Genomic DNA, 24715 nt, shown 5'->3' with positions numbered 1-24715 from the left:
TGCCAGGCAGCTGTGTCAGACTGCTGGCCTGGTAAATGCAAGGCTGGGCTATGCTTCACTGTGGAGACAGGATTCCCAGCTCTCTAGTCCCCTGACACTGCTCATAGTGAGGTCTGTGACTGAACAGAGGAGACAGAAAGAGGCAAGAAGATGAAGTGGAAAGGGGCTCCTGTGTGGAGTGCACCCATGAGGCCAAATGTAAGGAATGCCCAGCAGTATGTGTACTGTAACGTAGGCTCTCCCGGACCTGGAGCAGCCTGGTGGGGCCAGCCAGTGATGCTAAGCACTGTGTCCCAGTACCAACCTCAGGGCTACCACTACTCAGTGTGTCAGGTCACAGAGCAGTTCCCAGCCTCCCAGAGCCTGGGTTCCAGGGGTTAAGGATGCTCACTAGTGGGTGAGCTCCCTGTGGAAAAATATGAGTCCCTAGGGCAGCCTCCCTCCCATCACTAGCCAGCTGGGGTGTGCTGTCCCTTTAGACCATGGAATTCACCCCCACCTCCACCCCCAGCAGCTTTCAAAAGGTATAAGTAGGCAGTGGAATCCAGCAGTGTAGACACTTGGAAGGAGATGTCCGTCTCTCATCTCAGTTTGCTGGTCAAAGGGGAAGCTGTGGGGGTGGAACCTGCCTGGGTCCTGGGTAAGGAAGAAGGCTTGGGTACATTCTATCTGGATTCTGGAGTTTTCAAGCCCCCACCTAGTTTACCCTCAGTAGGGTCAATCCAACCCAAAGCCTGGCCTCTCTGCTAACCAGCTTCCAGGAGTGTGGATAAACCCTGGCCACCCCAGGTTCCCCTGCTGTAGGTGGGAGGCAATGCCCCCGGCTGGTACCGGAGAAAGGAGAGGAAGGTGTATGGGCAGATTAGGCAGAAAGGTCACAGCATAGTTATAAATAAACAGACCTCAGTTGCCCTGACCATCTCCATTTTATCAACCACCAGAGGTCCCTTTAGGGGGAGCTAGAGTGCCCACCTCTGCTTCCCTGAAGTGCCCTCAGGCCTCCCAGCAGAACATTTTTTGGCGTAATCTAAATTGTCGGCAAAACAAGATGAAAATTTAGTAATTGCTCTTGGCTAGGAATTCACAGGCCAGCTCCAGCCAAAAATAATTCAAAGGAAGTATCCCAGGACACCTGTGGCCCCAGAGGTTCCATCTGGCCTCAGTCTGAACAAGGAGCCGGAGGGGTGTTGGCCTGACCCTGACATTTGCTGGAAAGGACAGCAGGAGATTGAATATTCAGGGTTGAATATTCAGGGAAAAGGCAGAGCGGGGCAGTGAGGCTGTTGTTTGGTCCACTTCCGGCCAGGAAGTATTCAGCCATCCAAAAAATGTAGCGTCGTTCTTGAGCAAGAAGAGTGGCTGCAGCTGGGTGGTGGTGGCACACTCCTTTAATCCCAGCACTTGTGAAGCTCTGAGTTCGAGGCCAGCCTGGTCTACAGAGTGAGTTCCATGACAGCCAGAGCTACACAGAGAAACCTTGTCTTGTGGCAGCATTCCCAATGGGCTACACCTGGCCTGGCCCCAGAGAGTAGCACCTAGCCCTAACCCATCTTTTGTTTAGCAGATACACTTTGTTTCTCTTGTCGCCCTATGCTAATCTTGTCTGAGAGTCTCCCAAGAATACAAAGTCTATGCAAAAGCAGGTTCAGGAAACCTGGAAAACCGTGGTACCTGATGAATCGAGAAATTTGCACTTGGCATTGTATTTTTGGGAACTTCTTTCAGGTTATTTTAAACATAGGGAAATCAACTGGCTAAAGTGTAAATATGGAGAAAAATGAAAATGTCCTGGGTGAAAGGAAAGTGCTTCAGTCCTTAGAGGCAGGATCCCCCTGCAGCCAGGAAAGGCTAAACTCATTCTTTTTTTTTTTTTTAAAGATTTATTTATTTATTATGTACCAGATCTCATTACAGATGGTTGTAAGCCACCATGTGGTTGCTGGGAATTGAACTCAGGACCTCTGGAAGAGCAGCCAGTGCTCTTAACCACTGAGCCATCTCTCCAGTCCCTAAACTCATTCTTAAGGTGCCTCTGAGTCTTCATTCAATGGACACTTGTGAACCCACACACCTGTGCCACGACACTGTCTCGAAGGAAAAAAAGAAAGAAGGAAGGAAGGGAGGGAGGGAGGGAGGGAAGGAGGGAGGAAGGAAGGAAGGAAAGAAGGAAGGAAGGAAGGAAGGACAAGAAAAGCAGGTGCCCTGCTCCTTAGTGGCCACAAAGAGTTGCCACACCCAGGAGAGGGTGTCAACTGAGGCTACAAGAAGGAAGGCTCCAGGTGAGCAGGTGCCAGGTGGGCATGACCGTGGTTCGCTGACTTTGCGCCCTTTGGAACTCTGCAGGCTTGGCCAGTCCCATCTTACAGACAAGGAAACAGAGGATGTGTGGGAGGGCCCAAAACAGCTTGACCACACAGCTGCCATGACAGGCTTAGAGGCCCAGACACAGCTTCTGGCAGGCAACACCTGGACCCAGGAAGAGCCATAAGCTGACCCCACCCAGTGGGGCCTGCATCTAAGGGGAAAAACCTGACATTCCAAACATTCCCCGTACCCCTAGACAAGTGCCAGCCAATCAGGGTCCTGAACCCTGGAAATCTTCTCACCCCAACCTCTGCTATGATTAAAAAACCCCACCCTGCCTGGGCTCAGGGCTCTCTGCTCTCACCGTGTGTCAGGCAGAGAGTCCAAGCTCCAAGCTTGAAAATAAAGGCTCTTTGCTTTTATATATGGAATTCAGTCTCCATGGTGGTCTTTTGGGGGTCCCTGCGATCTGGGCATAACAACTAGAAGGCATATCACACTGTGAGGGCTCAAGCTTGGATCACTTAGCAGGGACCCCGGGAGCAAACAGGAGCTGCCCCTGGGGTCCCAGGTACAGTAATGGATGGGACAGTGGAGGTGACAGAGAGGCTTCTCCTGTTCCCTCTTCTTGACCCTATGCAGGATGTGCCTAAGACCTATGAGTGAGCTGGAGTGCCATAAAGGTATCTGGAGTGTCCAATGTGGAGGGGTCATACAATAAAACAGGGATCTCCCAGGACAGGACTCCCAAGCCGGTCTCTGCCTTTCAAGGATGACGATAGTCATTCACCCCTGGCTTCTGCCTCTGTACAATTACCCATCTGCAGTCTGTGTGCTGATCCCTTATCCTTCTCCATCTGTCACCTCATCTCTATCTCCCTACAGCCCTGTGATCCTCCAGCACTATAAATGGATCTTACAGGGGATAGTGAGGCTAGAAAAAAAGATGGGGACCGGCCTGGGGCTCCAGGGCTATAGATGGTGCTTGGTATCACATGGCACTGCTCACCACCTCTACAGGGATTCAGCTTCCTACCTTGGGCTGCCTTCCTCCTCCTCTTCCTCTTCCCTGTCTGTCTCCTCTCAGATGGCTGCTGGTCCCTCTAGACAGGCAGTCAGGCAGTAGCACAGTCAGACTGTCCTGAGTCACCTCTGCCTGCCTCTGGGGAAGGTTACCAGCTCTGGAGCACACCACATGCACCTTACAGTGTCCACGCCCTTTATCCCAAGTCGACAGTCCTAGTCTATCAGATAGAAAATCCCCAGGATGTTTCCATTAAAGGCCTAGAGCCAACCCTGCCCAAGAACCCAACCTCCACTTCATAACTGGAAAAGGCCACAGCAGTACTGAGTGTCCACCTGCCTCCAGCTACTCTCCTGGACAGCAGAAGGCTACCTCTGCCCCGTGGAGGCATTGGTCTTGCCCCTCTGTGAGCCCCTCCCTGTAAGTGTTCACCTGTTTGGCCTGGCTGGTAGACAGCATATCAATTTCACTTCCTATCTAGTTCCTGAAGAGAGCTACACATGCCCTTCACCCACACCCACTCCCACCTCTCTCCATCCCACCCACCCCTGCAGCTGCCACCACACGGACACACGCATACTCACGCATGCATATCCACAAGCACACTGAGATGCACGTGTGCATATACACACACTCAAATACATGTGTGCATCCACACACTCAGTTTCCCTGCAAATCTCTGGAACTCCAATCAGCCCTACTCCTGGACTCTCTGACACACCTGGTAAAGTCCCCAAGCCCATCCTGTCACTCTTTACAACAGCCAATCCACCAAAAGTACATATTTTCCTAACCTGGAGCATCTGGCTGCCTAGTGCTCCCTGGAAGAGCAGGAGGCAGGAGACAGGCAGGAAAACCCCTGAGGCAGAACCACAATGTTTACAGAATGGGCCACTGAATTATACAAAACAATATTTTCCTTGAAGATGCAATTTCTTCCTGGCCTGCACTCTCCCAGGTACTTGTGGTGATGGCCTGGGCATGCGAGAGTTCAGGAATGGGGCCAGATGGAGCAAGCTGGCCACTGGAAACATGAAAACCACAGGACATTTTCATGAGTCCTGTTCAACAATGCATGCACATGCCCTGGCCTGCACGGTAGCTGGTTGGCACTGCGCCTGTGGGTAGAGCCTAGACTTCAGGCAGACAGGCCTGGCAGAGTTTTGCCCACTGCCCAACTCTCCTGAGGCTGCAGTCTTCACGACTTCCAGTATGATGCTGACACGATGCCACAACAGGGATCTCAGCCATCAAGAAAAAAGATGCTGTGTCTGCTGGGTGGTGTCAAGAGGGATGAGGGGATTGGGATCACACCCGACAGAAAGCGACAACTGTGCTAAGGTCCAAAGGGATCGGAGTTGCTGCCTAACCAGCTGCACCCAAGGGACAAGGGTGAAAACCCAGAGAACAGGAGGGACCAAGTGTCTTGCTGTAGCTTCTCTCCTCCAGCAGGGATAGGGGTGAGAGAGAAGATGGCCAGTGGTTTGAGAGCCATACTTGAGGCTCTGTCACTTCTCACACTCAGAGCTTCACAGTGGAGGTCAGTCCCACAGTGGCCCCTTGAAAGTCCCACTGCCCACTTTCCCTGAACTCCCCTCCTCAGCACGCCACCTCTTATCCTGCTAGTGAAAAGACTTCGCCCAGCTCCCAGCCTTTGCCCTCAGTCTGTCACCTGAAGTGCCTGTCCCTATTGCTTCAAGGACTACATCTCCACTCCTCCAAAACTCTCTGAGGCCTCCTAAAGCCCCTGTCCACTTCTCACCTTGCCCTGACAGACATGGCCTAAATGTTGGACAAGACTGATGTCATGATGGATCAGAGGAGTTTGCCCCCAGTGGGTCACACAGCCATGTGCTTTATGTTCCCAGGAAGGAGCAGCACCCTACGCTAGGACCCTGACATGGGCAAAGGGCAGTTCAGAAACCAGAACTGCTGATCGGTCCCGAGAGGAAGGTCCCTTGGAAGTCAGGCTGCCTAAGGCAGGAAGGCACAGTGTCTTGAAAAGGGAGCCACCAGCTCTCTCCTCCACACATACCTTAAGATAGGAGAATTGTCCCCTCTCTAGAAAAGCCTCTAGTGGCTTTTAGAATCATCACAGAGACAGAGATGGGGAGCAGACATCAGTAGCAAATGTCAAAGCAATTCTCACCGGTAATGGGATCTGTGCTCATACAAAAAATCTCAAAATTTTACACGAAAGAAAGAAAGAAAGAAAGAAAGAAAGAAGAAAGAAAGAAAGAAAGAAAGAAAGAAAGAAAGAAAGAAAGAAAGAAAGAAAGAAAGAAAGAAAGAAAGAAAGAAAGAAAGAAAGAAAGGAGGGAGGGAGTCAGGGAAGGAGGGAGGGAGGGAAGAAAGAAAGAAAGAGAGAGAGGGAGGGAGGGAGGGAGGGAGGAAGGAAGGAAGGAAGGAAGGAAGAGAACAGAAAAAGAAAAAGAAAAAGAAAAAGAAAAAGAAAAAGAAAAAGAAAAAGAAAAAGAAAAAGAAAAAGAAAAAGAAAAAGAAAAAGAAAAAGAAGAAGAAAACTGTTTGCCCATTCCTGGAACACCCCCTGGGAACCTCTATGCAGGTGCAATCCTATCTTTTACCACCAGGTGGCAGCTGAGACTAGTACATCTTTTGGAGGTATCGCATATGCCTATGAATCTTCTGCTTGAGTGCTGTAGAAATAGAGACTGGCGTAATGGAGGAGTATATAACACAGAGATGACCACAGGAGGCCTTCCCACTGGGCATCTTCCTCAAAATACCCAGAAGCAGGCACTGCCACCCTACCTTGAGGACTGGAGAAACTGAGGCCCCAGAATAGAGGAGTTGACCACACAATTATCCCCACTCACTGACACAAGTGACTGAAGGCATTCGGCTTTATCTGAAGTCTGCAGCATGGCTTTATAAAGATGAGAAACATGAGTAAAGCCAGGCATCAAGGGAAGTGGACCGGGTGAGCACGAGCTGCCACACTTTCCCACAGCACTGAGAGTCATTGACCCAGAGTGGGGCTGGAAGCCCAATGGTCTTGCTGCCCTCCACTCAGGAATCCACTTAGTAGGAGGCTTGGCAGAGTGGCCATGCCAGCCAGAGTGACACTAGGAGGAACAATAGGATGAGGGCTGCAGCCAGGGTGACAGAGGGCACCAAGTCTGAATCCTCTGTACCATCGATGTCGTCACCAAGTGCATCTCCAGGGGCACCAGGAGCCCCGGACAGCTGGGTGTCAGAGACCTTCTCCTCTGGGGGTCCTGGGCGGCCCATCTGTGTGTGGGAAGGAGGAAGGGTGAGGGGTTGGACTTCATCTAGGTAGGCTCCCGCTTGCCCACTTACCGCTTTCCCTCTGGCTAGAGTCACAGGCCAGAGCAGCCACAAGGTACCCCACCATGGCCCTGGGCGGTGATGCTGTAGCTGTTCTCTCCTTTGTAAGGAGACTGTTAACAGCCCCTGGAAGAGCAAGTGAATCTCCTCCCCCCCACCCCCCACGGCTTCACGGCTTCAGTCCTTATCTCCTCACCTCCCCTGGAGGTGCTGGAGACCTTAGCCCCAGCGTCACAGTCCCGGAATGCCACTCTGCCAGTTCCCCAGGCACTTAGAGGTTGTCAGTCTGGTCTGGAAGGACCTTGGTGAAGCCTGGGAGGCAGCTACACCTCCCCTACCTCACATACAGGTAAGGCTTCCAGGTGACATCCACCTTATAGATGAGAAGCAAGAAGCTCCGAGAGTCTGCAAAGGCATCTGCGGCCGCCTGAGACTTGGATTATGGCAAATAGCTTTCAGGCAACTAGAAGAGCCCCTCCTCTGGGCAGGGTAGAGCCCCACATGGAAAGACTGTTGAGATCTAGTGCCCTGGGGTGGCCAGTGCAGGAGGCAGGAAGAGGAGGTGTTTCCATTTGGGGATTTTTTTTTTTTGTGTGTGTGTGTGTGTGTGTGTGTGTGTGTGTGTGTGTGTGTGTGTGTGTTTTAAGACAAGGTTTCTCTGTGTAGCTTTGCGCCTTTCCTGGAACTCACTCTGTAGCCCAGGCTGGTCTCGAACTCACAGAGATCCACCTGGCTCTGCCTCCCGAGTGCTGGGATTAAAGGTGTGCACCACCACCGCCGGCTTGGGATCTATTTCGAGCTAGATTCCCAGGCCCTTCTCTCCACCCACATGAGCCCTGTGCGGTATCTACCTTCCGGCACTGCAAGCCCCCAGAGTACTCACCTTCGTGCCATAGGGGTCTCATATCCTGGGACAGCTCGCCCCTCTACAGCCTCCTCCGAATGGATCCAGTTGAAGCCTTTGCTCAGCAGTGCTCACCTGGGAGGAGCATCCCTGGGGAGGAGCTAGATAGAGCTGGGCTGTAAGAAAACTGAGAGGCCCAGTCAAGTGAGGTCTATGCCTTGTGGGTGTGTCCACAGAGAGGAAAAGCCAGTGTCAGCCGACAGAGCTGGGACCCCTCCCGTGCTAGCCCCCTCCCGTGCTAGCCTCCCTCCACTGCCTGTAACCCAGAGTCCTGCACTGGGGAGTGCAGGCATAGGAAGGGAAGGAGGTGGTGGGTTCAAGTCAGCCAGGGGTTTCCAGATGCTGCGGTGCCCAGTGCTGTGCAAGGCAAGCAGAGGGAAGGAGACCTTCACACCTAACCAGAGGCTAGGTGCCCCCAGACACCTAGCTGAGTCAGACCCAGGCAAGAGACTGCAGCAAGGCCCCAGCAGGAGGCTTAGGACGGCCTTAAAGATCCTTGTAGAGGTCAATAACCTTCAAGACAGACGTTCCTCAAATTGTTAACTTAAAAAAGGGAAGTGTTGGATCCACAGGCCTGCTGGGCAGGCACCCTGTGGTGCCAGGAGGGGAGGTGTCACTGTGATGAGCAACGATGTGGTGGAGAAATGGTAGAGAAAGAGAAGAGAAGAGACGAGGTTCGTGTGCTGTGGAGAGAGGCAGAACTGAAGAAGCTAAGGTGGTGAGGAACAGGCTGATGTGGGTGGCCTACTTGCCACCCGGGATCCTGGTGATGTCCGGGCCTGGGCTGCTGCCTAGGGCCATGTCTGAGTCCATGGTCCTACCCCAGCCGGGGTCTGTGTTGATATCCGTAGCCCATGTTGCCATCAAAGGCCACACGGATGCCCGGGGTCTGGGCCACCACCTTTGGCTTATTGTTGTCCGAGGGCTGTACCACTGCAGGGGCCAGGCTGATCTGAGTGGCCTGAGCTGCCACCCGGGGCCATGGTGACATCTGGGCCCAGGCTGCAGCTGAGGGTCTGCATTGGTGTCTGTTGCTCTTGTTACTATTTAAGGCTATGCAGATGCCCAGGGTCTGGCCCACCACCTGAGGCCACGTTGGCATCCAAACATCACGCTGCAGCTGTGCCATACTGATCTAAGTGACCTGTGCTGCCACCGGGGCCATGGTGTCAGCTCGGCCCTAGCTGAAGTCAAGGGCTATGTCTGGGTCCATGGCCCTCTAGCAGCCAGGGTCTGAGTTGATGTCTGTGGTTCTTGTCACCATTAAGGCTGTATGGATGCTTGGGGTCTGGGCTGCCACCTGGGGCCATGTTGTTATCTGAAGGTCATGCTGCAGCTGGGATCACACAGATCTGAGTGGCCTGCACTGCCACCTGGGGCCATGGTGACATCCAGGCCTGAGCTGTAGCCAAGGGCCATGTCTGGGTCTGTGGTCCTGCTGCAGCTAGGGTCTGTGTTACCACAGGGGGCCATAGGAACATAGGAACATGTTGAAATCTGAGGGCTATGCTGAGCCAGCACTACGCTACAGTAGAAGACTGGTCCTGCCCCTCATGGGAGATCTGACCCCACCCCTCACCACAGGTGTGGGAGAGCTGGCCCTAATGGCATGGGTATAGAAGAGCTGGCTCCGCCCCTGCCTGAGGGGAGTGGTCCCAACAGCCTGGACCAACCAAATCAGCTACCACCCAAACCCACATTCGGGGCTTTGAGTTGGCCCACCCCAGCATCTACCCCTCCCATAACCTGCCAGAGAGTGTGAAGGGACTGGTCCTGCAGAACCATAGCCTCAGGTTCTCTAAGACTCAGGCCAACAGCAGGATATCTGAGAGGAGTTTTGGTGAGGATCCAGTATTGGCGGTGTACCAGAAGCCAGAGACCTTGAACCAGACCAACAACTCATTGCAATGAACATTTGCAAGTAAAGTTGATTGGACAAAAGGGTCTATTTCCAAACACACTGTAGCTCCCAAGGCCACTAAGACGAATGCAGAGGTGTTGGAGAGGTAGGAAGGACAGAGGAAAGAATTGTTTTTTTGTTTGTTTTGTTTTGTTTTAAATTAATATTTTTTAAATGTCCTTTTGTGGGGCATGATACAGGGGTAAAGGACAGATATGGAGGGACTGGGAAATGATCAGGATTGGGGTTCATGAGGTGAAGTTCCCAAAGAATCAATTTAAAAAAAAAAATACGTTTAAAAGAATGAGGTGTTGAAGCCACACAGATGCTCACAACAGACCATTAGCAGACCAGGCTTCAGTACTCAGGAGAGGCAGGCAGACTGGGGCCCCTCGACAGCTTATCAGCTTCTTGTTAGTTCCAAACCAGAAACACCTGTCCACCTAAAGGCACCACCACTATGCCATGAGCAAAAGGGACAAACCTCAAAACCACAACACAGAAGTGCGCCCTTTCACCTTCCCCCACCCACAAGAAGACTGGGCTGGCGGGTACTGGACAGTTGCAAGTCTATGAAGATTGCCTAATCTGAATCACAGCACACAGTCTAGGGGAGGGCTGGTGGGGGGAGGGTGCAGCCACCCAAAGAACCTTCTAAGGCAGTAGTAATGCATGTCTTGGCTGGAAGTTTCTCCAAGTTGTCAAAACTCTTGAATTAGAACTGAATGTGAGCTCTTTTTGGTGTCTATAAATTACATCTTAATAAAATTGGAGTCTTGGAGGGTTAGTTTGGTTTGGTTTGAGACAGGGTCTTACTATGTAGCCCTGGCTAGCCTAAAACTCTCTGTAGATCAGGCTAGCCTCAAACTCAAGAAATCTGCCTGCTTCTGCCTCCCAAATACTGAAATTAAAGGCACGAGCCACCACACCTGACCCAATCTTATATTTTAGGCGGTTTGGAACGTTATTTCTCTGCAAGAGACAGATCAGAGCCCATTCCTTTGTCTTTCTTTCTTTCTTTCTTTCTTTCTTTCTTTCTTTCTTTCTTTCTTTCTTTATCTCTCTCTCCTTTCTCTCTCTCCTTTCTCTCTCCTTCCTTCCTTCCTTCCTTCCTTCCTTCCTTCCTTCCTTCCTTCCTTTCTAGATCCCATTCTTTTGACCAAAAAACAAAACAAACAAAAAAAAACAAACAAACTAAACCATGTAATCAAGTAGATTGAGAGGAAAGGAAAGGAGGGAGGGAGGGAGGGAGGGAGGGAGGGAGGGAAAAAATCTGAGGACAGTAAGATGACTCAGGAGGTTAAGACACCTGCTGCCAAGCCTTATGACTTGAGTTCAATCCCCAGGACCAGTGAAAGAAAAGAACTGACTCCCACAAGTTGTCATCTGCCCTCTACTCACTGTCACCGTACATGCTTGTACACACATACTGAATACATGTAATAATAAATAAATCTATAGACCAGCCCTGCTTGACAAGAAGCAAATAGTTCTCCATAGTGGGAAACAGAACCCTGCTTCCTTAGCCCACCTCCCTTTCACACAGCATCTTCACTCTTAAGGAGCACAATCAAGATACTTCTCCATCCTTTAAAAAAAAAAATCAGTGTGTTGCCAGGGTAACAGGAGGTAGAGTCCAAGCCTCAATGACCAAGCTACTAATGCCTGACTTTTAACAGCTGCAGTCCCCCTCAAGAGGTAGACACTAAAATCACCTAGTGAGTTGATCTGACTACTTCAGGCTGAAACAGGGTGGAAGGGTCTAGGTCTTCAGTCCCGCTGAACTTCAGGCCTTGGAGGAAGATCAGGGGGCCCAGATAGATGGACTTAGGTTCTCACAGGACCACCTGAGGTTAGATCAGCTCTAAACATGGGATAAAGTGGCACTGGATGACACAGATCCAGAGGCAAATAGGATCGGTACAATGTTACAGTAGACAGAACCTGTTTCCAACTTTCCAGAGAACTGGGGTCTTCAAGAACAATGAAGATCTTCTCTAATTCCACAGATTTATCTATAGGCTGAGTGACCTAGGAAACAAAGTCATCACAGCTTTGATGGGATCTCAGGAGATCAAATCCAGGGATGATTTTAAAGGCCAGTATTGGGGTATTGTAGGGTGAGTACCAGTTAAAAGCCCATAATAGAGGAATTTACTGATCTGGAGGTAACATACTATTCAGAGTCTAGGCCAGAGAAATACATTCGAGCCCTTTAGTCTGCTTATGAAGGGTTTAACTTTTCCCACCTTTACAACTGAATTTAGGTTTCAGTTCTCTGAGAGGGACAAACAGGTGTCTCTCCCAACAAAGGGCCATTTATCAACAAATTACATTCAGGGATGAGGAAGAGCACGAACAAGGTCTGAGTCAGCCCCACAATGTCTCAAGGACAGTTCCTGCAACCCCCTTAAAACTTATCCAAGTATGTCCAAAGATAAAACCTCAGCCAATTGAAAGTATACTAACGTAACTGTTGCTTGCTTGACCAATTATGGTTGAGATGACCTAACCGTCCCTGAAATTCCCCTAGCTGTGCTTAGAAGGAGCCTGTACACTCCTCTCGGGCTCATCATCAGGTTGTACAAGTGGCTGACCCGGCATATGCTGGCTGTTTCTGCAGAATAAATGCTCTTCACTTTTGCATACTATTTGAGTCTGGGGTCTTCCTTCAGCATTTTCTCAGACCCTTCCACTTACAGCTGGAGTGGCTACCATGTTAGCAGCCCATAATCAGGATTTGTTGGGGGAGGCCTGTTCACAGAAGAGTCAGAGTGTCTGTCACTGAGTGCCACTGATGGCCATCTCCAAGAGTCAAAGGCCAGTGTCCTGAATAACAGATAAGAACTGACTAGAGGGGGTGCTATCAAGGAGAGAACTTCAAAGTTTACCCAAAAGCTAGAAAGTTGTTCAGTGGTTAAGAGCACTGGCTGCTCTTCCAGAGGACCCTGATTTGATTGCCAGCACCCACATGGTGGCTGACAACCATCTGTAACTCCAGACTTGGGAAATTTGAACTCTTTTTCTGGGCACCAGGCATGAAGATGGTGCACTGATATGCATGCAAGAAAATACCCAGACACACACACACACAGACACAGACACACACACACAGATACAGACACACACACACACACAGACACACAGACCCAGACACACAGACACAGACACACACAGAGAGACACACAGACACAGACACAGACACACAGACACAGACAGACACAGACACACACACACACACAGACACACACACACAGACACACACACAGACACACACACACACAGACACACACACACAGACACACACACAGACCCAGACACAGACACACAGACACACACACAGACCCAGACCCAGACACACAGACACACAGACACACACAGAGAGACACACAGACACAGACACACACACACACACACACACACACAGACACACACACAGACCCAGACACAGACACACAGACACACACAGAGAGACACACAGACACAGACACACACACACACACACACACACACACACACACACACACACGATTTAAATAAATAAATTTACCAAAAAACAAGTATGGCCTGCAATCCCAGCACTGCACTGAGGAGAGGGACTGTCCTAGTTAGGGTTACTATTGCTCTGATGAAGCACCATGACCAAAAGCAACTTGGGGAAGAAAGGGTTTATTTGGCTCACACTTCTGCATCACTGTTTGTCATTGAAGGAAGTCAGGGCAGAAACTCAAACAGGGCTGGAACCTGGAGGCAGGAGCTGATGCAGAGGCCATGGAGGGGTGCTGTTTCCTGGCTTGTTTCTCATGGCTTGCTCACTCTGCCTTCTTATAGAACCCAGGACCATCAGCCCAGGGATGGCACCATCCACAATGGCCTGGGTCCTCCTCCATCAACACTAATTAAGAAAACACCCTACAAACTTGACTACAGCCCGATCTTTTGGAAGCACTTTCTCAACTGAGGCCCCCTTCCTCTCTGATGACTCCAGCTGTGACAAGTTGACATACAACCAGCCAGCACAGGTAGGCAGGAGTGATGATTGGCCATGCTTGATCTTGACAATGTAGTGACTTTGAGCCCAACCTGAGCTACAGGAGACTGCCAAAACAGAGGGGGGGGGGGGAGAGAGAGAGAGAGAGAGAGAGAGAGAGAGAGAGAGAGAGAGAGAGACAACTGGAGGCCAGGACGGAGGTGATGTTTGAGCTCTGGCTAAGGATTCTTTGATTCAGGGGAGTGGAAAGTGCCTTAAGAAGGTTCTCTATATCAGGTAATGTCCTTCCAGTGACCTGTATGTCTCCTCAATTCCTCGAGAGGAGTCAGTAGTCATCTTGTGTTGACTGTTTTCTCTCCATCTTTCTCCAATACTTTTAGCTTCTAGACCTAGATGACAGAAACAGAATTTGTTTGCTTTATGTGTATGGGCACACTGGCTTTACCTTTAAATATGTGTGTGTATGTGTATATATATATATGTATATATATACATATATATATGTGTATATATATACCTTTAAATACATATATTTGTTTCATTTGTAAGTCCATGAGTCAGCTAGCCTGGAATACATACCAAAGGAAAAAAAGAAACTTGTCCCATGGCAGTAGGAACAGCCAGAAATGTTATGGGGTACAGACACACCCCTTTTGGAAAAGTCAGGTGTGAGTCAGGTTGTATGGGTATAGCAGGAGCCAGGAGGACACTGGAAACAAGAGGAAGTGACTGGAGATGAGTCCTCCTGCAAACAGGAAAGTAAGGGAGATCCCAGAGCCAGCAGAGACTGCTACCGTGGAGGGAAACCGTAAGCAGCCTGAGGGAAAGGAGTCCACACCTTGCCGTGATGGAGAAGGAGCTGTGATCACAGGATCACAAAAATGTCACCAGTCCTTGCTTTGGTTTTGCCTTGGCTCCCAATCCTTGGTTTTACAAACTACCAATGGAGCAGGAGCCCACAGAAGAACAGGGAAAGGAGGGGGAAGCGTGCCCTGTTTGTGACTTCACTCTTGTTTTGGGAATACATGAAGGAACTAAGAAAAAAGTAGGCAGAGGTGACCCTCTTCGTGTTGGTGAAGCAGTCAAGTTCCCATAAGTAAAGGGACAAAAGACACTTAACTGCTGCCAGGCAGTGGTGGCACACATCTTTAATCCCAGCACTTGGGACAAAGAGGCAGGCAGATCTCTGTGAGTCTGAGGACAGCCTGGTCTACAAAGCAAGTTCCAGGATAGCCAAGGCTATACAGAGAAACCCTGTCTCAAAAAAACCAAAACAACAAAAAACAACAACAACACAAAAACAAAAGCAAAAACAAATAAAGCACTTAACCATGGCTTACTCTCAGCTGCCTTATGTGTGAAATGTGCTCAATTAGAAAAGCAATTGGGGCCAATGAGATGGGTAAAGGCGCTTGGTGGCAAGCATGAGGGTCTGAGTTTAATCCCTGGGACCCGTGCGGTAGAAAGAGAGAACCAACTCTTGCAAGCGGTCCACTGACCTTCCCATATGTATCATCACAACACACGTGCACACACAAACACACACACACAGGACAAATGTGTGTGTGTGTGTGTGTGTGTGTGTGTGTGTGTGTGTGTTTATCTAAAAGAAACTCAACTGTCCTGAGGCCTGGAATCATACACCAGCACACATGGTCAAGGCAGCACAGTACCTCCATTTTTTGTCATGGGTCTCAGCGCCCAACCTACAGTGCTAAATTGGGGCGGGCTCCAGCCACTCTGTTTGCCCCCTTCCCTTCCCTAAATTTGAACCAGGACCATGCTAAGTCCTGGGAATGGTGGATATGGGGAGGAAGAAGGCATCCCAGTGAGCCAGGAGAGGAGAGAGGGAGTTAACTGCTTCACCCACCCATATCACACCGCACAGTCACCGACCACAAAGGAGCATGGGAAAGAAAAGTGATCAGAGAGCCTGTCTTCCAGTAGAATACGATAGCCTGCCTTATCCTGAGATGGCTCAGTGGATAAAGACGCTTTCTGCTAAACCAGACGGCCCGAGTTCAACCCTCGGGACCCACATGGTGGAAGGAGAGACCCAACTACCTCCAAGTTGTTCTTTGATCTCTTCTCTATGGCACATGTGCATACACACAAACACACACACACACACAGAGGAAGAGAGAGAGAGAGAGAGAGAGAGGATGCAGTAAAAATATTTTGAAAGAAGGTCCTTAAATAATCCCTGACAGGCCACTAAATATTTTCTATCTTAAAAAGAGACAGCTAAACTAAGTGTGCTTCACACCTTTAATCCCAGCATTCAGGAGGCAGAGGCAGACATGTTTCTGTGAGTTCAACCCCACACTGGTCTATATAGCGAATTCCAGGCCAGCCATAGCTAGAGAGAGCTTGTCTCTTTTTATTTTATTTTTTATTTTTTATGAGCAACTACGATACATCCTTTAAAAATCGCATTGCCAAGATAAAGGAAGTGGGGTCCAGGAAGAGATGTCCTCAAAGATCACCAAGCTTGCTAATGTCTGACTACCTACTTAACAGTCTGAGGCAGGGGTATTGAAAGGCCAGCCTGGACAACTTGGTGAAAGTTATCTCAACAGGGGCTGGGGTGTATAGCTCAGCTGGTGTAGTACTTGCCTGAGTTCCATCCCTAGCACACAATGAAACCAGGCCTGAAGGACCAACTAAAGGTGGAGGCAGGGGGATAAAATTAAAGTGGTTGGATAACTAGCAAGTTTGATGCCAGCCTGGAATACATAAGACTCTTTCTCAAAAAAAAAGGGGGGGGGCTGAAGAGATGGTTCAATGATTCGAAGAACAGACTGCTTTTCCATAGGACCCGTGTTTGGTCCCCATCAACATGAGGTGACTCCCACCTGCCTGTAGCTCCTGCTCCTCGAAGTCCAGCACTTCTAGCCTCAGGAGTACATACTCACAAACAGACAGACATGAAATAAAAACAAATTTACATATCTTAACTTTTTTATGTGTGTGAGTGTTTTGTCTCCATGTGTCTGCATCACACAAGAGCTGAAGCCAGAAAAGGGCACCAGTGACCCTGGGAATGGAGGGACAGAGGAGGGCTGTGCGCCACGTATGGTGTGCCACGTGTGGTGCTGGGATCAAACCCGAGTCCTCTGCAAGAATAGCCAGTGTTGGGGCTGGAGAGATGGCTCAGTGATTAAGAGCACTGGCTGTTCTTCCGGAGGACCGGAGTTCAATTCCCAGCATCCACATGGCAGCTCACAACTGTCTGTAACTCCAGTTCCAGGGGATCCTGACACCTTCACACCAATGCACATAAAATAAAGTTAAATAAATTTAAAAAAGACAGAATGTCATTGACTCAAAACAAACAAACAACCAAAAAACCAAACCAAACAAACAAACAAAACCCAGCCAGTGCTCCCAACCACTGAGTCATCTCTCCAACCCCTAAAATAAAATACAAACAAACATATTCTGAGCTTGGATATGCATTGAAATGCCACTGAAAATCCACACTCCCCTGTTAAGTCACAGACACTCAAGGAAGACACAGGAAGCAAAGAAGAGGTCGGCCAGGTGGGCTGTGGGAGCCGGGTGGTTTCCTGGCCTCTGCTGTCCTCTGTAGTAGTGTTTCTATTGTAGTAAAGAGGAACTGAGACTTCTACAACGCCCTTTACTGTTTTAATAGCCTGATCACAAAGGGTCAACTTATAAACGTGACCAGGAAGTGAGTCCACTCCCATGCCTGAAAAAGTCCAAGGGGGAAATAGGCATTATGACTGTGACTTTTTTCCACCCCCTGGCATGGGCATCCAGACAAGTTTCTGTTTCGATTTTCCTTTATTTTGTCATTTTTTATACCATTACTGGAATGGTTTTGAACAGTCCCAGGCTATTTCGACAACTAGGAAATCCCATGGGCTACATATGTCGCTCAGATATAGGCCTAGCAGAGAGAGGACCGAGTTCTGCCCCAGCTCACCTGCTGGAGTTGCCCCTAACTGTCTCTGCTCAGACCTCCTCCCCCTACCACACCCACCCAAAGCTGTCCAGGTTCAACCAAGGTCAAGAGGGAAGCAGTGGAGTGGCAGATATAGAAGTGACATCTATATGACAGGAGAGGGCACGGAATAAGGCCGTGAGATAAAATCCTCCGTGTGACCTTGGCGAGCTTCGCCTCTGTGGGTTTGTTTCCTCCCTAAAGCTGGACCCAGCCACGGAGCGGTCCACGCCCTTGACGGAGTGGGGCTGGCGGAGTGGGGCTCAGCGGCCTTGGTCGCTGGTCTCAGGCCACACGGACATGTGTCCGCTCGTGCCCGCCCGCCCTGCGCCCTGCCCTTGGAGCGGGTTTCCCCGGCAGGACCCGGGGCCTCAAAGCGCACGCGGATAGACGCACCCCAGAGCCCGACCGCATCCTGCATCCGAGGCGTGCGGCCGTCCCATTGGACAGTACGGCCCTGCAGGGCCGCCCTGCAGCCAATCGCGGCCGTAGGGCGGAGTTTTGTCGGCCGCGCGCTGGGGGCTCGGGCGGATGCTATAAGCGCTGCGGTGGAGTCCAGCTTCTTCTCGAGCGTCCGCGCTGACCATGCAGGAGCCCCTGCTAGGAGCCGAGGGTCTGGACTATGACACCTTCCCCGAGGCGCCCGCGTCGCCGAGAGAGAGGACGCGGGCCGGGTGAGAGTCACAGGGCGTGGGGGGTGGGAGATTGGGGTGGCCTTATCTCCAGCAGGCTGTTGGCATACATCTTGGGCCGTCGCTGACTTCTGGTGAGTGACCACCAAGAGTCATCCGGCTCTTTCTTGCCGCATGCTCGCAAGTCTTATTTAAAGAGCTGGTCCACCAAAGAGAAGAGACTCTTCTAAAGGAATACTGGGTGGAGTCCCCGCCTGTCACAGATAGGGATAGGATGAGGGTCTTGCCGAAGATCACAGAACAAGCTTTGAGCAGCACAGCAGGAAGGAGAACCTTTTCTGGAGAAAAAAGGGCCCCATCCCCAGCTGACACCCTGGGGACTTCCCAGAGCCGCTGCTCAGGCCTCAAGGAGGTACCAGCTTGACTGGCCCTGGACCCAGGCTTCTCCCTGCTATCTGCTGAGCTGGATGGCCACGGGGCTCAGGGAAGGCAGCAGTCTGGGAACCCAGGATCCAGTTAGAGGACTTGACCCTGGTCCTTTGGTTCCACCCCATCCCCCACCAGGGCCTTGCAAAACAGAAGGGTGTTCCTGGCCACCTTTGCTGCTGTGCTGGGCAATTTCAGCTTTGGGTATGCCCTGGTCTACACGTCCCCAGTCATTCCTGCGCTGAAGCTTTCTTCTGACCCAGCACTACACCTGAACAAAATCCAGGCATCCTGGTTTGGGGTGAGGCCTGTTCTCTAAGCCAGGTGGGGTAGTAGGGGAGCATGAACCCATTCAGCCTGTTTACCACAGGGAACTAAAAATCACTCAGCCGTGGCACCTCCCCTGGAGCCCCAGTACCCCTCCCTCACACACTCCTGTCTGCTAGTGGTGATGGCAAGACCCATGAGGAAGTGGCATCCTGCAGAGATGTGGGGAGGGGCTGACGGGAAGATTTCCCAACCGCATACCCAAAGCCAGGCTGCCACAGCAGAGCTGGCATCCTCCCGGGTATCTGGAGGCGGGAACACCAGGTGCCAGAGGGATGAGAGGGTGTCATCTGGAGGACAGAGTGTGGCTAAATAGAGAAGAGCCCAGGAGCCCAGCACTGTAGCGCTAGAATGTCAGTAGACCTTGAGTTAGAACTGCAACTTGACAACCACACTGGAAAGATTTAGGGTTTCCTGAGCATTTCAAATGGGGTGGGCACGTGCAGGGCACACACAGCACATGCCAGATACTTTGAGAAACATTTCCACTCCTGGATCAACCTATGTTCTCCCCATTACACAGCTAAGAAACTGAGGCTTAGACAAGCCAAGCTATGTGTCCTAGTCCCACTGCTCATGAGTAACAGAGTCCAGGCAAATCCTTTATTCTACAGCAAATCCAATGACACCCCCCACCCCAAATCTTAAGGTCCTGGGCCTTCAAGTCACGGAGTTCTATTGGGTAGAATGGGAGCCATGGAGAATGCACTTGGGAGGCAGAGGCAGGATGATCATGATTTTGAGGCCTGCTTGAGCTCAGAAAAATAATGGACATTCCTGGGCAGAGCCGCTGTGTGCAGGTGGCCCCCCCACACCTCTAGAACAGAAGAGTAGTCCTGGCACCCTCACATATCATTGTCCACAGGCTGCTGTGGACAGGGGGCTCTCTACCAATGAATGCCTGGCTTCTGGGTCAGCCCTGGGAAAACTGTCTCTAGGCTCTGATGAGGGTGAGAACGCTTAAAGGCCACTGTATCTTCTTGCACCCCTGCAGTCCGTGTTCACCTTGGGTGCCGCAGCTGGGGGCCTCAGTGCTATGGTACTCAATGACCTCCTGGGTCGGAAGCTCAGCATCATGTTCTCGGCTGTCCCCTCAGTCATTGGCTATGCACTCATGGCTGGTGCCCATGGCCTTTGGATGCTCCTGCTGGGGAGGACGCTGACAGGCTTTGCCGGGGGACTCACTGCTGCCTGCATCCCGGTAAGGCCGGATGTCTCCACTGCCTCAGGGATGGTCTAGGCCACCCCTGCCTCTGAGCCTTTGCTCAGTGAGAGTGTGTGGGGTCCCTAAGTTGCCCAGAGAACCTCAGCTCCCTCCACCAAAGAAGCTGACATCATTGTCACCAAAAGCTTCCTATCCTGTGTTTTGACCTCAGTTCGATGAATTGCTCAACAGAAGAAAATCTGCATTGAGCAAGGGATGTGAAGGGAAGTTCCCCCCCCTCCCCCAGCCCCAACTGCTTACCTCATGCAGTACTCCATACAAAAACCTGTCCTTTGGCCAAACCCAGAGGGGAAAGGGGTCACTAGGAGAATTACAGGCACCTGGCCTGAATACCCTGGGCTTGGTTGGGTCCCAGTGTTTAGTCCATCTGTGTGTCTCCCTCCCCATCCCCACCCCATCAGAGCTGAGTGCTTCTGCATACTTTTCTGCTGGGGAAGGGAAGGTCAGAGCTGTGGTCAGAACAAGACCCCTGTCAGCTTCTCTAGGCTCCCAGGCCCCTCTCTCACTCTAGTGGGCCCAGAAACATGCATTCCCACTAAAGCCTCAAGTGGGGGCCTGTGTCTTGCAGGTGTATGTGTCTGAGATCGCACCCCCTGGTGTTCGGGGGGCCCTGGGTGCCACACCGCAGCTCATGGCCGTGTTTGGATCCCTGTCTCTCTATGCCCTCGGCAAGTACCATCCTGCAATCCAGCATGCAGGTTCTGGAGATTAAGGGTTTGGGGGAACGGAACTCTCCCTGAAGAAACCCAGCACTGATAGGCAGGACACCTGGCTTCCTAGCCTCCATGGGTACCACATCTCTGAGCAGTGAAGCCTGTCCAGCAGGAGCCTCAAACCACCTCCCCACAGCACTAAGGCTGTCTAGTATCCTGTTAGTCCATGAGCTTGCCTGCCTGGATGACGGGGGTGGGGTGGGGAGGTGGCGGGGTGAGAGCCCCATGCCCAGCCTGCTCTACAGTCTCCCATTATACTGAGACCATTTAAGAATATCACTCTAGTACCAGGGTCCAGGCAATCCCTGCAGCATCCCCATTGCCTCTATCATCTACAGAGACTTGGGCAATCAGGGAAGGCTAGGCTGGGAGAGCAGTGAGGTTACCCAGAGACCCCAGCCCTTCACCAAAGCTTCTCTCACCAGGTCTTTTGCTGCCTTGGAGATGGCTTGCTGTGGCCGGAGAAGGGCCTGTTCTCGTCATGATCCTGCTGCTTAGCTTCATGCCCAACTCACCTCGCTTCCTGCTTTCAAAGGGCCGGGATGAGGAGGCGCTGCAGGCGCTGACCTGGCTGCGAGCGGACTCTGAGGTCCACTGGGAGTTTGAGCAGATACAGGACAACGTGCGGAGACAGGTGCAGTATGGGTGGGACTGGCTGATCTGTGTGGCCTTGGACATTCGCTAGGCCTGTTTGGGCCTTGGTTGCCTTTCCTCAAACAGAGTGGTTCTTGCTAGTGTGCAGAGCCCAGGCAGCCTCCAGAGGCTGGGTCTCTCTTAGAAGAGGGGAGAGGGAGGTCTCCCTTAGACCCACAGGTGCCAAGAGAGGGTGGCCAGGGCTGGAGAGCCTGGCATAGCCCCTCAGCAGCAGCTTTGTGTTCCAGAGTAGCCGAGTGTCGTGGGCAGAGGCCCAGGACCCCCGCGTGTACCGGCCTATTCTCATCGCAGTCCTGATGCGCTTCCTGCAGCAGCTGACAGGCATCACACCCATCCTCGTGTACCTGCAGACCATCTTCGACAGCACATCCGTGGTGCTGGTGAGAACCCACCTGGCCAGCAATGCCCAGAGTCCCAGGAGGATGCTGAGGAGAACACAAGCAGCCAGGGAGTTAGGTGGCTGATACCCAGACACCTCTGATTCACAGCCCCGCCTCAACTAACATTTTCCTCAAGTGAAGTTTAAGTGTTTTAAACTAGACAGAATAACAAAGGAAAACAATTTAATAGTATGTGGAACTCTTGGGACCATGGCCCCAGGCTCAGATCCCAAGTGGGGCCGTTGAAGTCCCTGAGAGCCCAGTTCCACCCGCAGGTTCTTCCGGCAATGAGGTTTAAAGATGCAGATGGCTCAGGTCTACCATCAGTGCCCAACCAGGGTCTGTGCCCACTGGGACTGGTAGCAGGCATAGCAGATAGGCCTGTGCTGGGAAACCCCACAGAAAAGGGTTGGCTGCAGAGAGTGCCCAGGGCTCGGTACATGTGATGGCTCGTGGCAAAAAAAGACAGCGTCTCTCGACTTAGGTCTGAGGACCCTGAAATGCTTTAGGGTCAGGGCAGGGCACGGGGCCAGGTCTCTCAGCCCAGTGCCCTGCCCCACAGCCCTCCCAGCAGGACGCAGCCATAGTGGGTGCCGTGAGGCTCGTGTCTGTGCTGATCGCTGCTCTCACCATGGACCTGGCGGGCCGGAAAGTCCTGCTCTATGTGTCAGGTGAGTGTCCCCACTGTGATGTGTGCCTTTTACTCCTACAGCCACTGTGTGGACTGGAATCTTCGGGCCATACCCAAGCTTCCCTCGCACATGGTCCAGGACCTAGCGAATGGCAGCTGCTCCAGACAGGTCTGCTAGAGCTCCAGGAGCACAGGAGCCCACCCACCTAGCTCAGCAGTGGCAAGAGAACCTGAGGTTGCCATTCTGTGTTGGGGGTGGGGGCTTGCCCCTTCCATAGGCCAGCCTTGCCACCCAACAAGAGGTGCTGTGGGGCTTGGAAAGGGCCTCGAGCTTGGAGGGTCTCGGTCCTGAGGTGTCCGTGTGTCCACAGCGTCCATCATGTTTGTTGCCAACCTGACACTGGGGCTGTACGTTCAGTGTGGCCCAAGGTCTCTGACCCCCAACGGGACTGTGGGACTGGAGATCATGACCCTGGGGGACACCGAGCAGTCCCCAGCTACGTCCTTCAATTATCTTACTCTGATACCCCTGCTGGCCACCATGCTCTTCATTATGGGTAGGAACACCCTGGCAGTGGTGACACCTGGGATGGGCTGTTGGGGGGCAGGGGGAGACAAGGGTTCTATTACTGTCCTGGTTTGCCTAAGAGGTGGGGGAGCTGGGAAATAGGGCCTCCTTACAACCTGGGAGACACAGGCAAGGCAGCTTGAGGGTCCCCAGGGCCTGAGCCCAACTGCTCCCCTCTTCTCGGCAGGCTATGCCATGGGCTGGGGGCCCATCACCTGGCTCCTCATGTCTGAGGTCCTGCCCCTGCGTGCCCGTGGTGTTGCCTCGGGGCTCTGCGTGCTGGTCAGCTGGCTGACAGCCTTTGTCCTCACCAAGTACTTCCTGCTGGCAGTGGTGAGTGGCCCCAGGACTCCCAGCTAGAGTCCTCCATTAGCATCTCCCTTCAGCGTGGAGAAGAGCCCAGGCCCTTTACAGGCTAAGAATGGCCAAGTGATAGCACAGCCAACCAAGGCCATTACAGGAACACACTGGGGGGAGGAGGGATGCTTGAGGAAATCAGGTTACCTCCCAGCCCAAGGATACAACCCAGATCAGCTACATTGTCTCTTGATCTACTGGATGCTAGGCTTCTTCAGTGTAACCTTGCTACCTGACTATAGCATGGTGTGAGGTCCCTCCTAAACACACCTAGCTCCCAGCCCTGCAAGCCAGCAGGCCCTAAAAACACCTGAATGCTGGCCAGCTCCAGACTCTACCAGGGGAATCCAGCTGGGTTAGTGCCAAGCCAGAACCTGCCCTCCCGACTCAGTGATTGAGGTTAAGAGGAGGGCTGACTGACACAACATGCTGCCCACCAGGCCCTGTAGGCAGCCTGGCGCTTGGGTGTGGACCTAAGAGAGTGGAGTCTCCGGGCAGGACGGCTGAGGGGCAGCTTGGGAGCAGTCGGGAAGGCTGGGAGGTTGCAGAGCAGAGCAGTGGCCAGATGAAGGCCCCGCAGGCTGCCAGTACTGGCTGAGCCCATGACATTCTGGCTGGGGGCTGTGTGTTTAGTGGCTCCCTCCCCAACTCCCCACTGCAGAATGCCTTCGGCCTCCAGGTGCCTTTCTTCTTCTTCTCCGCCATCTGCCTGCTCAGCCTGCTCTTCACAGGCTGCTGTGTGCCTGAGACCAAAGGCCGCTCACTGGAGCAGATCGAGGCCTTCTTCCACACCCGCAGGATGTCCTTCAGGCCCTAGTCGGGGCTTGCCTGTAAGGGGCCAAACCAGCCAGGCCAGGCCTATGCACTGGCCACAGACTTCACGCCTGCAACCAGGAGCAGCAGCATCCCTGCCATCAGCCAGAACACATTTCCAACTCTGGGGCTGGTAGGCCCCAGCTCAGGCAGCCTGGGGTGCTGCAATCCCTCGGCTGAGTCTGCAGGGGGCGCAGGCGGCCCAGCCCCAGACTGAGCAAAGGCTGTGCCCATGGACAAGGCTGTCAGGGGACCTGGGGTTTAGTTCCTCACCCCTACAAGGGACACTTCCATGCAAGGCCATGTTGAGGACAGAGAACAGGGGTGGAGGTGGCAAAGTGGCTCTGTACAGGGACATCGTTACATCATGCTGTTCTGACCAACTGGCCATGAGGACAAGGTCCTGCACCCACATGGGTCTGGGTATCTTGGGGAACACTGGACTTCCCAAGGCCAGAGTGCAGGACCCAATCCAACCTTGGGATACCTCTAGTCTGCAAACTGTTCACTGTTTTTCAAAATAAAAGGAATTGGCCTCAGGGAGGAAAGGGGAGTGGGATCTCTTCCAGGGAGAAGCTCCCTAGCCCAGC

The 24715-nt window shown here is 52.2% G+C and overlaps 1 protein-coding gene and 1 long non-coding RNA gene across 2 annotated transcripts; one reads left to right on the top strand and one right to left on the bottom strand.

Annotated features, from left to right (window-relative positions):
• Positions 1-6178: 6178 nt before the first annotated feature.
• Positions 6179-7198, bottom strand: LOC131907934 (uncharacterized). The gene is made up of 2 exons (XR_009378505.1): positions 6834-7198; positions 6179-6580 (listed from the first exon to the last, which is right to left on the bottom strand). It is a non-coding gene; the product is annotated as an uncharacterized LOC131907934 (long non-coding RNA).
• A 10759-nt stretch (positions 7199-17957) lies between these two features.
• Positions 17958-24664, top strand: Slc2a6 (solute carrier family 2 member 6). The gene is made up of 10 exons (XM_059258993.1): positions 17958-18073; positions 18596-18758; positions 19779-19985; positions 20578-20677; positions 21148-21356; positions 21604-21756; positions 22319-22427; positions 22759-22944; positions 23143-23288; positions 23974-24664. Exons 1-10 carry the CDS (start codon positions 17985-17987, stop codon positions 24127-24129), a joined length of 1518 nt encoding a protein of 505 aa, XP_059114976.1. The 5' UTR covers positions 17958-17984; the 3' UTR covers positions 24130-24664.
• The last annotated feature ends 51 nt before the right edge of the window (positions 24665-24715 follow it).

The sequence above is a fragment of the Peromyscus eremicus genome, chromosome 4 (genome assembly GCF_949786415.1).
Source record: "Peromyscus eremicus chromosome 4, PerEre_H2_v1, whole genome shotgun sequence".
In the NCBI taxonomy this organism is placed as follows: domain Eukaryota; kingdom Metazoa; phylum Chordata; class Mammalia; order Rodentia; family Cricetidae; genus Peromyscus; species Peromyscus eremicus.
This window is presented reverse-complemented; position numbering and strand designations above follow the sequence as displayed.

Coding starts and splice junctions, on each gene's coding strand:
- Slc2a6 (XM_059258993.1), top strand. CDS start 17,985: ATGCAGGAGCCCCTGCTAGGAGCCGAGGGTCTGGACTATGACACCTTC. Junction 19,986..20,577: donor TCACTGCTGCCTGCATCCCG/GTAAGGCCGGAT, acceptor TGTGTCTTGCAG/GTGTATGTGTCTGAGATCGC. Junction 22,945..23,142: donor CACCATGCTCTTCATTATGG/GTAGGAACACCC, acceptor TCTTCTCGGCAG/GCTATGCCATGGGCTGGGGG.